At 42.2% G+C, this 18,098-nt stretch overlaps 3 protein-coding genes across 6 annotated transcripts; 1 reads left to right on the forward strand and 2 right to left on the reverse strand.

Annotated features, from left to right (window-relative positions):
* Positions 1-1,507: 1,507 nt before the first annotated feature.
* On the reverse strand, positions 1,508-7,440 carry LOC131881082 (failed axon connections homolog). Its single transcript, XM_059227841.1, has 3 exons — positions 7,326-7,440; positions 5,376-5,771; positions 1,508-2,470 (listed from the first exon to the last, which is right to left on the reverse strand). The coding sequence occupies exons 2-3, from the start codon at positions 5,759-5,761 to the stop codon at positions 1,810-1,812; spliced, it is 1,047 nt and encodes a 348-aa protein (XP_059083824.1). The 5' UTR covers positions 5,762-5,771; positions 7,326-7,440; the 3' UTR covers positions 1,508-1,809.
* Positions 7,441-10,509: 3,069 nt separating this feature from the next.
* On the forward strand, positions 10,510-14,235 carry LOC131881310 (zinc finger and BTB domain-containing protein 14-like). The gene is made up of 4 exons (XM_059228144.1): positions 10,510-11,436; positions 11,514-11,834; positions 12,466-12,942; positions 13,506-14,235. The coding sequence occupies exons 1-4, from the start codon at positions 11,242-11,244 to the stop codon at positions 14,133-14,135; spliced, it is 1,623 nt and encodes a 540-aa protein (XP_059084127.1). The 5' UTR covers positions 10,510-11,241; the 3' UTR covers positions 14,136-14,235.
* Positions 14,236-15,022: 787 nt separating this feature from the next.
* LOC131881313 (D-lactate dehydrogenase-like) lies at positions 15,023-17,438 on the reverse strand. Of its 4 annotated transcripts, none has more exons than XM_059228150.1 (4): positions 17,286-17,438; positions 16,326-16,451; positions 15,875-16,234; positions 15,023-15,799 (listed from the first exon to the last, which is right to left on the reverse strand). In XM_059228150.1, exons 2-4 carry the CDS (start codon positions 16,413-16,415, stop codon positions 15,233-15,235), a joined length of 1,017 nt encoding a protein of 338 aa, XP_059084133.1. In that variant the 5' UTR covers positions 16,416-16,451; positions 17,286-17,438; the 3' UTR covers positions 15,023-15,232. The 4 variants fall into 4 exon arrangements, with proteins under 4 accessions (XP_059084133.1, XP_059084134.1, XP_059084131.1 ...); XM_059228151.1 differs by lacking the exon at positions 17,286-17,438 and adding an exon at positions 16,969-17,141; XM_059228148.1 differs by lacking the exon at positions 17,286-17,438 and adding an exon at positions 16,909-16,990.
* Positions 17,439-18,098: the final 660 nt, after the last annotated feature.

Here is an 18,098-nt window from a genome sequence, read left to right on the forward strand (position 1 = left end):
GTTTTTTTTAAAGCGCATTCTTTTTGCTAAATAACAGAAAAATCAAAATAAAGAATCAGCCTCATTCAGCACAGACTATCATTGGACTGAGTTGCAATTTTAAATTAACATATATTTGCATATTGATCAGGAAACAGTAAAATACCGTTTCCTTATAAAAGGGGCGAAACATTTTTGAAATATCTTATAACTTAAGCAATATCCTTCCGCTCTCAGCACAGATAACGATAAGGTAATTTCAGATTTTTCGTTGCTTTGACTTAGCTTTCTGTTTTCAATTTGCGAGGAATGTCAAGGGTGTCAATTGTTGTTGAAAATGAATGCTTTATTATTAGATTACCAACAAAGAACGAGATAATAACTAACGGAGGGGAGATGTTAGCAAGTGGTTAGCAGAGTCTACTGCAGTGAGGGCGGTCCCCGGTCGAGTTTCCTCCCCAATCTTCCTCCAAAGAAAAAATTCAGATTCTAAAAGGGCATACTGACCTTGGCACACATCAATTTCGAAAAATGCCATCTTGAGACTCTTGATGTTACAATGTCTGAATTAATTGAGCAACAGTATCTTTCACGTCATTGCCTATTAGACAACATTTTTTTAAGTCTCCAGGCTTTAAACGTGCATAGCGTCCCCCAAAAAATTACGAAGCTGAAAGGCTTCAATTTCGAAAGGATCCAGTACTTTAAACTTTCATGTAGTCTTATTATAACTAATTATTCATGAGCCAGGGTTACAAATGGTCTATGCATTTATGTCAGTCCAAGGACAGCTCTGTAGAACTCCTGGGTCACAGGACACAGTTCTGGTTATATGAGCTAAACCTTATCGCTACAGTGTCTTCAGCCTTAATCATGAAATGCAAAATGTCTCAAAGTCGCGAATAATATCACCTTAGGAGAAACGGTACGTTTTATCACTTCGTCAGCTCTTTAAAGGCCAGCGAGTGACTTAATTGGCAATGTTCCTTAAGCATCTAATGAAGACTCTGTTAAAACAAGAACGTAAATACGCGCACTTTTCTACTTACTTTTGAAGCAAACGTAGCAAGTCAGGTGGCACTGTAAAACATCAAGGCTACAATTTCCATGTGGCGATAAAATTAAAGGCCATTAAACAAATGTACCACTACAGAGGAAAACCCTATCAAGGGTAAATTGGGGCTCTAGTTAAACCAATCACCATCAGATTCGATGTTCCTGGAGACGGATTGCGTGGAACAATGTAGAATGATATTATTCCTCATTGCAAAGTCAAGTGCCATTTAGCAAAATTGATAGTGGCAACCAACATTCTTGCATTTAGGTGCTGAATGCTGAAGAGTTTTGTACGTATAAACCAGTCACTCTACACACATGTGTCAGTCAGTATTATAGTCCCTTGCCATAGTACTTTCTCCGTATTCAGAGTTGGAGCATTGCCATGTTTTTATTGCTGTGGCTCAAATGATTTCGGAACTAAGATTTTTTGGATAGGTTAACTTCCAAGCCTCATCTTGATGAAATCAAAGCACAGAGAACAAATAAAAACGCACTCGTACATCTTGATGAGTAAATATTTAGTGAGAAAAGACGGGTGAAACACCAATGAAAAAGAATTGTTGACACAAACGACACGTTCGCAGCTGTGGTTGATGAGGAACCTGTTTTGTTCCTCTTGTTGTGCAATGTAATAGATTTCAGTGCCTTGTCCGTTGTAGTATTTGTAGATGGATATAAGATCAAGGGAAGAACTGACGGGACCTCAGGCTAGTGTGGTTCCGTCCAATTTGCCTCAGAGCTTCGTGTTTCATAGGACATCCGTCCTTCTTTTCATTTCTTGGCTCCCCCAACGAGGCCACTTGGAATCGGAGGACGACTGGCGGTTACAATTGGTTTGTTGTTGGCACTATTACCTTTTCCATTGTCCACATGGCTGCCGTTTTCATCTGAAGTCTTTTCCGTTGTGGGGGCTTTCAATTCTGAAGGTCCGTTGATGAGAGTGTTCCAATCCGGAAAATGCTTGGCCTTCATGCGCAAGCAATGTTGGTTCAAATTCGTGAGCCGTTTCTCGATGAGACTCTTGTAGGTGCTGTTTTCTTGACAGGTGTACAAGACACATGCTACAAAACCGAACAAGGTACAATCCAAAACGGAGGGCTTCTCGCCACCCATAACGAAGGACTTTGAACCCAACAAAGCGGAGATGGCCTCAAGGTCAGCAATACCCATTTTCTGAACGTCTCCGGGTCCACATCTTGCCAAACCTTGGCCTAAGGCTTGGTTAGTCAATTTTTTGACGGCTCGTCGGCGATAGAATTCAAATTGAATTCGCGACAGAACGCTTTGAGAGTCTACCCACGAGTAGACTTGATCCAAATATCGACCCTGTTGGTTCATGTATCTATCCATGACAAAGACCCAATAGAAATGATCCTCAAGCAACACCCGAAGACTTCTAGCCACGGCTTTTTCCTTGGGAGCCAGATGAGATCTGCAAACATACAAAAAAAGCTTACTCCTTCCATGCCAATATGCCACACCACGAACTTCTAGAAATATGGACTGTGAACGAGCTTCCCCCCAAATCGGCCTGCTCTTGGTCATAACGACTGTGAGCCACGTTTTGAATTAAAGTAATAAAATAAGGAATGTAGATCTCCACAATTAAAGTTAATTAAAATTATATCAATTACTTGTAACGAAGTTCGATTCAAAGTTATGTTGTCCAAAGCTTATTTAGCTGACCAAGGGCAAGCCGAAAATTCGAATATTATGCAGTGTTTACTACACAACTTTGGACATATCTCTTGAGTTCTCCAAGAATAGTCTTGGGCTCAAGCTTAGCCAAGTTCACCCATTCATCAAGATCTTGAGGTCGGTTGAAGTGCTCATTTGGACTTAAGTAAATGACTTAGAAGATACGCAATTTTTTCCTGCGTTTGCAGTCCACATCTCTAGAAGTCCGTGGGCACACATATCATCATATATCTTAACCAGGGGCAGATGCTGCATCCGGGTGCTTTCTGAAGATCTATAGCTAGAAGAATCTTCGTAAGTCCAGTTTTGATAACGGCCACAGCAAATTCTAAACTGGAAGGCATTTTGCTTCTGTAACTTACATTGTAAAAATCACTTTAGTTAGCTAACACTCTAGAATCTTGAAAGTGGAAATAAAGCAAAGTTCAAGCCCTCGTGAATCCAGGAAGTCGACAAAAAGAAATATCGAAAATTTCGTTGTACTTATTTCCTCGGCATATTCGAGACAACTTTAGAAACTCTATTTCACCCTAATGTACGGGCATAATCTGAAATAAGGTAAATCCTTTACTTTAGATTCCGTAACAGCTTTCGAAGTACGATATCCCACTATGTACATTTTTCTGAGAGCTAACACTCTAGAATCTTGAAAGTGGAAATAAAGCAAAGTCCAAGCCCTCGTGAATCCAGGAAGTCGACAAAAAGAAATATCGAAAATTTCGTTGTACTAATTTCCTCGGCATATTCGAGACAACTTTAGAAACTCTATTTCACCCTAATGTACGGGCATAATCTGAAATAAGGTAAATCCTTTACTTTAGATTCCGTAACAGCTTTCGAAGTACGATATCCCACTATGTACATTTTTCTGAGAGCTAACACTCTAGAATCTTGAAAGTGGAAATAAAGCAAAGTCCAAGCCCTCGTGAATCCAGGAAGTCGACAAAAAGAAATATCGAAAATTTCGTTGTACTAATTTCCTCGGCATATTCGAGACAACTTTAGAAACTCTATTTCACCCTAATGTACGGGCATAATCTGAAATAAGGTAAATCCTTTACTTTAGATTCCGTAACAGCTTTCGAAGTACGATATCCCACTATGTACATTTTTCTGAGAGCTAGAGCAGCCTTTCAGAACTGGACTTACACTCACTCTCCTCAGCTAATGTACACAAATATTAGGTCTTCTAAAAGAATCCCCAATAAAATGTGACCAGATAAAAGAAGTTCCCCGACCGCGCTTCTTTCTCGGTTCTGGGATTCGTACTTGGGAATTGGGATGTACCAATAATGTGTACATAGTACACTACCAGAATACGTGCACGCACCGAAGATTCATGTTTTACTATGTACCAAAAGAACCTGTTAATTCGATTCGCTCTTAAGGAAAGATTTCAAGAGTGGCATGGTATGGTGTTGAATAGTTTGTCCATGGTGATATCAGAGGAAGAAGCTCGACGGTTCATTTCTAAATACCGAGCGACAGTGGTATATTCAGTATCAGATTGGTTTTCTCCGGGTGTGGTTGTGGTTAACGTCTACAAGTTTCCTTGAGAAATATGTTTGGGATGAGAATCGAACCGAGAGGTTTTCTCTTGCTCGGAAACTGAGCCAACCACTGCGGTACGTCTCCTTCCAACCTCAATTGATGCACGCTATGAACCATGTGGTATGGAAGACAAAATTAGGTGGGGCGTTTCTTTTCGGACCCTTAATAGGAACCAGATACATGAAAAATTACTTTGATAGACAAATAAAAGGATATTGATCAGATGTCGAAGAATTTTTTTACTACAAATGGAAGGATGACTGAAGACACTTCTCCATTATTATTCGTATTGGAGATAACAGGCAATCAGAAAATGTTTTCTATACAAATTAATTTCAATTACACATTTTGGTGTGTTTCAAACGGAATCTAAACGTAGTCGTTGAATTCCAACTGACACCCCAAAAGTTGGAGCACTGTAAGCTGGGGAAATTGGATTGTTTTTCCTTACTTATACTAGTGGATATCATGTAATCCATTGACCACAGGAGTGAAGTAATCCTTGTATAATCAAGGCAAAATGTCGACAAAATTAACATTCAATCCCGCAAGATATTTCGCAATCAGAATAAGAAAAACGATGCCTGGAAGCCTGCCATAGGTACTTAGCTCATAATTATAAAAGAGCTTATCTTGAATCTCTAAAATAAATTTAAAAAAATGCAAGAATTGATTCCATGCTGTTACAACTAAACTAATACCATCATCACTTAAAGTAGATATAACTTATCCAATGTGAGAGTGGCCCTAAAATATAGATGTAGTTGGTTTTCAATTCTTACTGCAATTCCATCTAATGATGAAGCAAAGTTTCTTTCGCATTGGAAAATTGCTCAACAGTGCCTACGCTCTCAATCTCAGCTTTTATACGCTTGTACATGAGATGAGTTCCTAGTCTTCACAATATGCTAAAAGGTATATGTTGAAAAGAAAAAAGCCTGTTGCTGTTATCTCATAATACTAAGTGATTTCAATTATATCTTCTTCCACTTCTTGGAAAGTGCCTTCTTCACCGTTGCTCAATTTCTCAATCTCATGGAAATCCCCGACTTCAAGGCCAAATTCTGAGTAGAAGTAATTGATTTTACCCAAGATCCTTATTGAACTTCCGATTGAGCGTTTCAATGCACAGTTGAGAATCCGCGAAATGCTCCCCATTGATTGTGATCCAAGGACTCTTGTGGGTCTGAGGATGATACGGAAATTCAAAGTCATTGATGTATTTGATTTCCGCGATGCGAAGATAGGTCTCTAATTTGATTGGAAATGGAGAGGCACTCAAGCAAGCCTTCGGCCTTGGAAACTGATGAAGGATAACCACATCTGGATCCTCTTGGGCCCATTGGGCTTGTGCGTGCTTCCAGCGGGATTGACCACGAAGATATTGGAATAGGCTCAATACTGCAACAGTGCCACAACCGGCTATGCCAATCGACAGCAAAATGGTCCGGGGTTGGCTTTGGAAACCATTCATCTTTTCGAGCCTGAAAGGAAAAGATTAAGTTACATAGTAGCAATTAGGATGATTGGACATTGCTGAGAAGGAAGGTATTTGGCCCATCCTCATTATTTCATGCTGTTCGGTGAAGATCTCTGTCTCAGGACAGATAAAATGAAGAGGTTTAAGCTTTGCAGTATCTTCCGTTAGGAGATAAAAAATCTGAAGATCATAACATCACTTTTATCGAACGTGATGGATTACAACACTGAATATATCTGTTGAAGTGTTTCGTTTTTGACCAGATGATATTATTCCCTCCCACTCAACCAATCCGGATTTCATGGGTTGCAATGGAATGGAAATGTGAAGAACCCAACAAGAAGCAACGATGATTCAGACTTTTAAAAGAAAAATGTAGGCTTGAGGCGTATTCCACGCGTTATAAAGCCTAAACAGAAACCTTGCAGTATGTAATCAAACAAAAGTAATAAACATTTTCCAATTTTTACGGTCCTGAATAAAGTAACAGATGACAATAACTGAAAGAAAGATCAGGCGTTAAACAAACTGATTGCCAGCAACTTCCTTTATTTTAGCCATGTGACCTTAGGAATGCATGTGTTCGCTGATATGAGCATTTGATTGAATGCAAATTTAATTCTTGTGAACCTTCCATTTGATTTGGTCCTAATCAGAATCGCAAGACGCTTCAAAGTATGTAACTAAGCTTAAGAGCTCTAGGTAGGTAAGAGTTGGCCTAAATATATTTTAGTTCATCTAAGGCCAACGTCAATTCAGTTAGATATGTCCGAACAAATTGAGCAATTCGTCATAAAAAAGTAATTCTCAACATGTTTATGCTTACTCCACTCTTACATTTGAAAACCGTTGATTTGAGAATGTTGCTTCAGCGACGGACTTCTAGAACTATGGACTGCGAACGAGCTTCCCGGCAAATCGGCCTGCTCTTGGTCATAGCCACTCTGAGCCACTTTTCGAATTAAAGTAATAGAATAAGAAACGTAGATCTATTCAATAAACGGTAGGTCAATTTTATATCATTTACATGCAAAATCGATCGTTTCAAAGATATGTTGTCAAAAGCTTATGTAGCTGACCAAGAGCAGGCCGAAAATTCAAATTTTATGTAGTGTTTACTACATAACTTTGAACATGTCTCCTGAGCTCCCTAAGCACAGGTTTAGACTTAAACTTGGCTGAGTTAATCTATTCAACAAGATCTTGTGGTCGTATGAGGTGCTTATTTGGAATAAGATGAGTGGTTTAGGAGATAGGATATTTTTGCTTTCGTTTGTAGTTTATATCTCTAGAAGTCCGTGCTTCAGCATAATTGAGACATAATTGAGATGTTTAAATAAATATCTGTAATATTTTACTTTCGTACATTCGAAATTGACGTCAATTGCACCACGAACTGGACTGGAGAACTCTCTTATCTCCGTCTGAATGCCAAAGCCGGTGGAAAAAAGCCGATAAGAAACTCGACTGTTTTTTAGTGCTGTACATTCAGTTGACGAGAGATACAGAATAAATTTGATGAATATTCATCGTATACGAAATGTAATGAAGTACTTACAACCAAGCCTGGCCTGATCTCAATCTTGAGGAGGTGATATGGTTCTGCCTGGAGAGGGTGGAAGTGAACTCCCATGGAATTCACACATGACGAGGCCTATCGATTTTTGTGAAAAATCCGCGCAAGTTTACAATTGTCAGAAAGCAACCTCAATTGAACTCTCTTAGACTTTTTCTCCCTAGCTCTGTCTATTTTTGATGTCATAAAAAACATTCACCTGGAATTCAAATTGGATACACCATATTCACCATACAACATGCTCGTTACAGTTACTTTTCGTAAATCCTAAACATTATCTTATCCCAAAGTTTGGATTCCCACAGTCCGAGTCTGAATCCAAGAATTTTTACTCCATCCGTTCGGAATCCAAGTCCGATCAGATTTGGATGTCCCGTTGAAGCATAATCAACCAACCTAAGTATGTATATCATATGTACGACATACTTGAATCAATCAAAAATGGTTGGGTATGCTGTGGTATAGAATCAACAATTTGATCAAAAGTCATGCTTTCTCAAAGCAAGGTACATAAAAGGGAGCAGAATGAATTATTTAGCCCTCTTCTGGTAATCCATCACCACAAGAGGGCAAGAAGACCCATTTATACTGTGACAAGTTATGCAATGAGCTTTAAGGGGGTGAAACTTTTGATCCAGTCGTTCGCTTAAGGTGAAAAGTGACATTCGTAGTTGTAGCGACCTAAAACCATCTATGAAGAAGAATGCAAAACCTTGACTCAATACAGAAACATCAATTCTCGACCCAAGCCCCCCTGTCCATATTCCAGTGGTTCATGGTACATGACAAGATTTACAGGATAAGACAAACAAATCTTCAAAGCATAACAAATCAAGTGAACCAAACCTAACTTAACTGGAAATGAAAAAGAAAGTGCCAAAAATTCGCGTGATAAGTGTAACAACACCATTTTAGTGACAAAACAATAAGTGAAATATGAATACCATAATTTTGACCAAAACGCAGAATTACTTGACTCTTCAGTATTACTTTGTTTGTCAACGAAGTACCACGTTCTCATCATAATGCATTTAATTGGAAAAAAACTTAGGTGGGGAAACAAATGTTCAAGGTTTGTATACAATCTTGAATCTTCCCAGGAGTAGAAAACATGTGACGACATCCCCTTGAAAAGTGGACTAATCTAAAGAAAACAACCAACGAGTATCTACATTCGTAAAATCATAAGTAATCTTATGTAGGAACGATCCCCCGAATAACGAACACAAATATGAGACCAGTATCTGTTGGCGGGTTGGTAGACACACTACAATTTTAAGATTACAGCCTTTACATCATCGTCTAATCTTTAAAATAAATTAAAGACATTCGAACAGGTTTCAAGTAAATGTAACCTATTGGCTAGAATAATTACGATTGTCCAGGGTTTGGTCAGAATCGTTAATTATTCATTCTAATAACTCTACCGAACTCAAGGAATGAATCTGATGCATCGATCACTTACTTGCTCCTCGATATTGTCTAGGCTTTTGGAAAATGATGTCGAAAAAGGCTACCCTCTCAACAAAATGTAAGATTAGAAAATCATATCCAAAGATTGAGAGGCCAGTATCAAAGAAAACATAACACATGGGCTTTCATTTTTGCATAATGCAAGAAGCTACATATTTGAATAAGATAAGTCAAATAATTTCCTGTGGCAGATTAGAACATCATGGCAAAGTATTTATGAGACATCTCAAGACAGCACTTCACAATTTACAATTTACAATTTTCGGACATGAATAGTCGAACGAGACGCACTCGAGATCTCATGAATGGAGATTAGACTCTCGTTGGTCCAAAAATGTGTTGGCACCTCCAAATTTATGGCATGCTCTGGGCACTTGAAACAATTTTGGAAGGAAACTGACAACAATCGTGGCGGGTAGAAATAAGAGGGGTGCGTTCGTTTACTGTCAATCTTTTTTGTCAGGCAAATGTCCTGAGTTTGATTTACAATTCACAATGGAATGCTTCACACAAGTATTGGGATCAAGTTCAAGCCCTTGTGTCTCATGGATCTAATTGAGAAGCATTGCCCATTTCCCCTTTGTTTCAAAAATGGGCTCGGGGGTGAATCACGAGGAGTCAAACGTAGTTAGCTATCCTTCGTTTTGGGGTCTCTTTCCGAACCCCGAAAATCGCCATTAATCTTGGGGAAGTCGATTTTCCGACCAATTCTCACAGCGGAAACCTTGACAGTCTAATGGATACAGAGGGTTTAAACTCATGATGTCCCTCAAAAGCCCATTGGCTTTACTCAGTTTCGAGTATTTTCTTCAATTTTCGCAGCGCTCATTGCAGTACTTATTATATACATGTAGTTTAGGCAAACCTGAGACCTCCCTAGAGTCAAACCTAGCCAAACTTTCCACTCTTCCTGTCTTAGCCGAGTACAAAAAGATACTTGTCCGAAATTTTGTCAGACGCTCTATTAGGCGATGACCATGATTTATTTGTGAATGAAGTAGTCAAGCGCTTGTAAAAAGCAACGAGGGGGTCTGAGGATCACCCCTCATTTTTTCATGGAGATCAGACATCAGGAGAACCGAGTTCAAGGGGGACGAGGGAATCCACCCCGCGCTCCTTGTCTGCCCTGTTTCCACCGACCCGATAGCCCACTGTCTCTTTCGTGGTCCCCTTTGGTGGCAATCCGGGTCCACACTCCTGGCTGAATCTGCTTTGCATATGAGGTGGTGAATGCTGGATAGAGTTGGGAGCATAAACTCGGAGCCCTCTGAGGCTCTGACTCACTTCCAGCTTCCACGAATATAAGAAGGGATGGAAGGAGAGACGAAGAAGGAGAAGGAGAAGGAGGAGGAGGAGGAGGAGGGGGGTTGAAAAGCAATCACTCTTTTTCCCTAAAACCAAACCGCTTTGATATGCACCCACATGGCATGAACAAGGACCGACAGGGGGACCCCTCCATAGTAATTCAATGTCTGACGACGACGTCGACGAGAAACGCGTCGGGTTTGGCGTAGGGGGCCATAAGGGTGATAGGGGTGTGGGTCGTCCCTCGTCATGGCATCACACTACTACAAGTACTAGACGAAGGATGGGGAGCTCAATCGAGAACGAGGGATGGAAAACAGAGGGGGGAGACTCGGAAGAAGCGCAAACCTGGATGGAAGGAGGGGGAGCTCCACGGGGGAGCATATTTGACTCCAGCTTGTCGCACTCCCAGACAAGCTTGGGACGGTGGAAAAAAAAGAAAGAACACAAAATTCGTCCAGGGGACCAACATCAGAGGGGTCATGTATAAACGTCTATGGAGTAGGCTCGTCCTGTGTACGAATCGTGTGTGCGATGTCGTTCGTAGCCTTGTGATGTCGCATTCAAAGCCAGGAGGGGGAGAGTCATCGGAGAACAGATCGAGCGTCCCCTATTTTCAATGCGGGAGCCGATCACCTCGAGGGTGACCATGGACGTCATTACCACCACTGCATTCAGTCCGGGAAACACCCCCGTCCAAGTCATCCCCAAAATATAGTGGGTGACAAAGTGCTGCTTCGGTTTTCCACTCAAGGCCTCCGAGGACGGATAAGTTCAAGTGCGGGGTTTCATCCAAACATTCAGTGAACTTCGTGGTTCACGATCAATATTAAGCCGGACGCATATATTGATCTTCTCCACTTGGATAGCAGGGCAAACTGAACGAACCTCGCTCGCCAACCCTGTCCCCCTCTCCCTCGTTTTCTGTGTTGGGAACATAAATCGTCGGCTGGTGCCAAAGGGGGGGAAGATGAAATAAATTTCCTCGCCCAAAGGGGGACATGAGTTCGTTCGTCTCCAGCCAAAGTCTCTCCAGTGTTCATCATGTAAACAAGAACATATATTTTGCTCCTTGAACCCCAACGAATAGTTAGTAACTTGGGCCAAGTTATTGAAGAACATGGAACCAGACAGTGCTGACCCATCGAGAGCCAAGACTTACCATCTGAAATGGTCAAGTCACATTCCAAATTTGGAAACCGTGTTCACGACACTTTTAGAGTCCGAGAGTTTGTCTGATGTGACTTTGGTGTGTTCGGATGGAAGTATCAAATCCCATCGCTTGCTCCTGGCCTCTTGTTCCAATTACTTTCTTGTAAGTGCACAGCGTAGCTACATATTCAAGAGGTAGTACAATCAATCATTGAATAATTGTGATCATGTCTATTCTAGCGGGTTTTTCTTGAAACGCCGACCAAAAAGCCGATGATAGTTGTTCCAGAAATCACCACCGAAACCATGAAACATCTTTTGGCTTTTATTTACACGGGTGAAGTTCGTGTAGTTGAGGAGGTCTTAGAAAACCTCATCGCCGCAGCTACGATGCTACAAATTCGAGGCCTAGCCACAGCTTCTGAAAATGAAGGGGGCCTGGATGACAGCGTAGAGGTCACGACCAATTACCAAGGCCTCAACAAATCCAAGGATCGATCATTCGATGAAGAGGTGACACCTCTGGAGAAGCTCTCGCCCAAGAAATCTGAATCTCGAGAGGTGACATTTAATCCCTTCACGTTGACTGGTCTGTCAAGACCTTTTTGTTCGAGTTTATGTTTCATATTTGCGAGCTTTTAACGCTGCTACTGCCGGTTAGTGATAATGATTTATAGCTCATTGGATAATTCATTATAAGGCCAAACTTGGCTTAATTAGCGTTCTGTCCAACACAACAGGCCCAGTTGTGTCGTTTTGAAATTTATCGATACAAAACCATAGTAATTTATGGTAGCACTTTTTAAAAGCACAAACTATGGTCTATTAGCTTAAGATTTATAGAAGACAAATGATAGGTTCTTAACTTTGCTGATTCAAAACCATAAAATTTGCATTGTGATTTTGACCTCTTCGTACATTCGCGGGAACGAGGTGACAATTAAAGATGGCTATGATGAAAGAGCGAGAATGTCCCTATTTAAGGACACCTATTATCAGACGTCAGTTTGAGAAAAAGTGTTGTCAGTTAATTCAAACCTGAAAAAAAGAACAAACCAATCAAACGAATGCTTCAGACCAATTTTAGACTAAACTTTTATGATCTACACATGACCACGTCGGCTAAAACAAACTTATTCTTCTTGCTTGCATGGTAATTTTAGTGTGCAAATGAATGATGTATGATTTGCAGGGTTTTGATGACGGGGACCTGCAAAAGAGTTCCCCATCGAGGAAATCTGAGTCATCACCGATGAAAAGGATGCGAAGCACTTACGATTCTTCGCCCATCCCCGAGGTCTCTATTCTACCCATCCTAGCACCCCGATTGAATCTGGAACAACCACAATATATAGAAGAAGAAGACAACAACAGACCCAAGCAATCCTCAGACTTCAATGGGGAAGATTCTCTACAAGAGTCAGAGGACCCAGAGTCCACTTACTCTCATCCTCAGACACAGCATTTATTGAACCAATCTAGTCAAATCCACCCGGGATTGGGAACCCTTGAGAACATGTACAACCACTTCCTTCAAGGCAAGATCACGCCGTCCCCATCATCTGCTCCAGACTCACCAACAGTATCCTCAAAGTCATCTAACAACAGTGTGACAACCGTGGCTAATTTGTCTATCCAACAAGAAGAAATTGCTCGGCTCATGGCGCAGGTAACCAATGGCATCATATCACATTACTTAATGATATAATAGCCTAAAAGATGGCAGAGCAAGAAATTGAACAAAGCCCAAGTTGTAAAATAATGCGTTAGAAATTTATTTAAAATGATTTAGCTTCAGTACGGTACTTGTGCCAATCTTAATTAATCCGCGAGGAAAGACCATGGTTCACTCAGTGAGTCCTTTTAAAGGCTCTCCAGTGTTATCCTTGATCTCTGCTCTGCTGTCCTTCATTATCAGACATTAGATGTAAATGCGATAAATTGCCTAAGGAACAAATGCCGTTTAAAAACATTTATGCATTTTTAGGCAATGCAAGGTCTAATTAATCTCTTGTGAACGATTTCCTGCCATTGAAAACGTTTCCGTTTTTAACATTGAAAGGCCAGCCAATGTTCCACTTCATGATCCAAACGAGCGATTTTCACTGGGCTGAGATCGCCTTTGTTCCCTCTCCGAACATCAATGAAATCATTGGCCTCAAATCGCTCTTGAAAGTTAATAGGGTCACCTTGCCGTTGCCTTTCATTCAACATTTGTACCTATCATTTCAGGTCAGTTGTCCCACCTGCCCAATTTGTCAGAAGGACTGCGGCAATTACCCCAACCTTCGATCTCATCTCCAGATTCACGTGAATATCAAGCCTTTCGTGTGCGAATTTTGTGAGGCCAAATTCTCGCGTGCCTCTCACTTGTGTCGTCATCGTCGAACTCACACTGGAGAGAAACCTTATGAATGCAAGAAATGTGGCAAGCTGTTCTCGAGACAAGACAAGCTGAAAACCCACATGGATCGGCACATCTCCAAAGAAGATATCCCCTTAAATAACTCGAGCAGTAGCGGCGCCCGTAAAGCCGCCAAAGGCTCCTCCCGCTCTTCAGCCGCTAGTAAGTCCATCAACAATGATTATGGGGTGTCGAGCTTCTCGAATATGCCTCTCCATCCCATCCCTCCTCACTCAACGAGTCAACCACCTCAAGTTCAGGCGTGGAACAATAATGCATTTCCGGGTATCAACCCTTATTGCCTCCCATCTCCACACTCTGGTCCAGCTAATCAGCCTCAAATGGCCTCTCAAAACCTCCATGATCATCCACATCAAATGCTCTTTTCTGGTCAACCCGTGCAACATATGATCTCAGATCGGAATGCTATCATGGCATCTTTGATGAAAATTCCTTAAAGCGGCATATTTTAGAGACGCTTCCTATTTTTTCACTCCGTGCTTGTGAAGTGTTTTTATATTTCTTGGAAATAGAAAGAGAGGTATAATTTTCCCCAAAGGACTCATTTCATTCGAATCGTTCGGGCCTAATTCTTTCTTAATGAGCTGACCCGTCAGAAAATAAAGTTTATAAGGGCCATTTGGTAGTCTGAAGAGCGGTCACTCTCATTTCAATCATGGCCAAGGTAGGACGAGATTGTGTTATTCTACTTTGTGCTTTGGTGCTTTCCATCACCCGAGCCTCTGTAACCGATCCCATTGACGAATTCGTGTGGACCAACCCAGCCGACTCATTGCAATACCAAATCTGTAATCTGACAACAGAATGCTTCGAACAAGATAATATTTGTATCACTTGGAGCATGCAACTCAACGGTCTTTGTGTTCCCAAAAGTTCCACACCACAATGCTCGTTCAATTCGGATTGTTCGGAATACTCCGATGTTTGCGAGTTTGGCTCAGTTCAATCGAACCAGGACCCATCCAAAGTGAGTTTGAGTGGATTCTGTGTGCCAGCTTTGTTTTACATGTGGGACCCCATTGAGTGTTCCCAAGCCATTCTTCAACCCCTTCCTTGCGATAAGGATATTCAACATCAAAATCTGGACGAGGAGATCGATATCAACCGTTATTGTCATCGAGCCGATGGATTGAATGGAAAATGCCTGCGTTTCCATTGCAATAATCATTTGGATTGCGGCATGAACATCGTGGATTCCACTGTTTTCGTTGGATCCTGCATCCACGGGCAATGCGAATACCAAATGCATCCTAATCTTATTCCCACGGATGAACGCATCTTGGGCGTTTTGAAGGCCATGAACACACAAAACATCAGGGAGGAGTTCTAGGGAATATGTTTTTTAATTTGATAAAACTATGGTCAATGGAAACGACGAAAGGAATAAAACGAGTTCCTTACACAGGCAAAATGTACAGAACGGATTAAGCACATATAATTTGAATAGTTTCGGATCACGTAAAGTTTACTCTCAGAGGATATTGTGGGGGAGATATTTAGAATTTCCATTCATAATAAGATAGCGACGACAGGCTTAGGCAACAAAGCTCTTCTCATCCAAAGGACATTTGCCATAGAACCCTTCAAAGTTAGCAAGAGTCTTTTCCGTGATCTGCCGGATACTCTCGTCCGTATAGAAAGCGACGTGACTCGAAATGATGCAATTGGACATCTTGCTCAAGTCATCCAATTCGGGGAAATCATGGAACTGGGTCTCGGACATGTCCTTGAAGATGAAGGCCTTCTCTCCTTCAAACACGTCCAAAGCGGCACCGAACACTTGTCCGGATTTCAGGGCGTCCACGAGATCAGGAGTGTTCACAATCTCACCACGCGACGTGTTGATCAAGATGACGTGCTTCTTCATCTGTTTGATGGTATCTTTGTTGATGAGATGATGGGTTTCCTTGAGGAGTGGAACATGAATGGAGATAACATTCGAGTTCTCCAAAAGGTAGTTCATTTCCACGTATTCGGCATTCGGGATCTCCTTAATCCAATCATGGGACGGGAACGCATCGAAGCACAGAACCTTCTTGACCAAACCGGCCACCTTCTGAACGGTCTTCTTGCCGATCATGCCAGTGCCAATAATGCCGACCTAGACATTAATTCAACGTAATTAGCATACATTAGTCGAAGGCGGAGAATATCCAACTCAAAAGGTGGTTCTTACCGTTTTGTCTTCCAACAGGATGCATTGAAGCCCACCAATGGTGAAATCGGCGTGCTTGGTCTGCTCGTAGCTTCGCTGCAAGTTCTTGGACAAAGCCAGCATGGATGAGATGGCATATTCGGCAATGGACGAGGGTGAGTAAGATGGAACTCGACCGATCCGGATGCCGTTCTCCTTGCACAAAGCCACGGGAACATTATCAAAGCCGGCAGAGCAGCACAAGATCAGTTCGTTTCCATTGGCTTTGAGGATTTCGATCTGCTCATCCTTGATTTTTTTGTTCACAAAGATACAGATGGCCTTGAAGCCTTTGGCTTTGGCCAAGATCTCATCGGGCACACCGTGATATCCGCTTGACACCTAAATCAACATACGCTTTCAGTAATCTTAAGCCATTCGGTTACCTGGCGGAGATATGATTAACGGGTAGGACCCCGGGCAACAAACTTACCTCGACTTCATATCCACTCTTCTCGAAGGCCTTGCAGATCGATCGATTGAGATGACACCGGGTGTCGATGATGAAAAGATCCTTGCTCATGTCGTTCCAAATAAGAGGCGTGGGGAACAGGTCAATCTGCGAACAGAGATTCAACTCAAATGAGAGCTAGCCAAACCCGGGGAGAAATGTTCCACTGTTCCACTATTCCACTGTCACCTTGAGATGCCCTTTCTTGAACTTGAGAGCTCGCCCGCCTACACACCGATCGAGTGACTCCTCCTGCTCCCTTCTGAGAACCTTGGACAGGACAGACAACGAGGCTCTGAGAGAACGACAAGAAAGCTTCTATCTACCCAAAATGGAACACTCTGGATGGACGGAAGGATGGATGGCAACACGGGGTCGAGCCGGGTCCTAGTACGCCTATATCCTACATGTCCCCCTTCAAGCCCCAGCATTTGCAATGTCTCATGACGGCTCAACGTTGCATCAGAACTCCTCATGCATGACTACATAATTCCCTGATATGCCCTCAAAACCAACTCAGATCACGATAACTACTTCATGGCTTCCCCATTTCAGTATAGCTTACTTGAAGAGTGAAAAGTCAATAATGGCGTATGTTTCACCCACCGACCTTTCAAGTACTTACTCTACGTATATGTAGACAGACTTATCAGCTGTTCTCTGGTTTGTGGAGTGAAACAAGCAAGTACTGTACCGTCTACGACAGTAAGTAGATCCCGTTGATCCTCTAGAATACAGCTTGCAGGAGCAGAAAGAGAGAAGAGACGTTCTGCCGAACGTTGGAAAGGGCCTAGCGACACATGACCTTGTTGGACCTTGAATCGGTGCTGATTCCAGGCGGCAATCTCCAAGAGCCTTCCTTGCTAAGCCTTCCCCACTTCTTCAAGCGTTGTTGTGTGAACTTATTCGACAGCCTGATTTAGAGTTTGAGGCACCACTTACGTTTTTGTACGGAGGAAAAACCTGTCTGATCCTCAAGGAATACGAAGAAGATCTGAGGTAGTTGTTAGCGGAAATTGCGAGAAGAGCATTTCTCCCCGCTGAACTGCCGACACTCCAAATCTTTGCCGATTCACTTGGCAACAGAAAGACACTGGCGGCAAGCGGTTGGGACGGGAACAAGTAGAATTTGGGGGGGCACTTGGGTCCACATCCATGCACAAACTGCTAGTTATCAAGCAAGATTCTCTCCTCCTTCCTCCTGCTACTGTTTCTTTGGGAAGCCTTTTGGAGCAGAGTCGGGAGCCGGGACACGTGGGGTCCCGTGGTAATTCACGCCTTCTCCTCCGAATGTCTAAGTCAAATAAGGATAAAAATTTGACTTTCACGATCCCAGTAGTCGTTTTTTAATGAGGAGTAATTGAGCCAATGCAATTGACAGGTGGTATGTTGCCAATGGACATCAATTGATCTTGCTTTGACGCACGTGATCGCGTGATCTCTGGTGAATTATGAATGATCAAAGTCACGTGGGAAAGGCAATTTATGGGAAGGAGGCATTGAACAACTTACTTCCAAGTCAAATAGCAAACAATTTGATTGCATCCCCCCTCTTCTATCCTTCGTCTCCTCCCCTCCCCCTAAGCCAGCTCATTCACAGTTGCGGTACTCGCCTTCTTGAGCATCCAAAGAGAGGCTGTCGATGTTCAAAGTACAATAAATGTAGAGGGCCCGTTCCTCCCTGGGCCCTTCTTCCTTCCTTGATTGCGGATGGAGTTGGCTACGAGATGTAAGGACCCCCAAAGTGCGAGGCTG

This window comes from Tigriopus californicus, chromosome 5 (genome assembly GCF_007210705.1).
Source record: "Tigriopus californicus strain San Diego chromosome 5, Tcal_SD_v2.1, whole genome shotgun sequence".
Lineage (NCBI taxonomy): Eukaryota > Metazoa > Arthropoda > Copepoda > Harpacticoida > Harpacticidae > Tigriopus > Tigriopus californicus.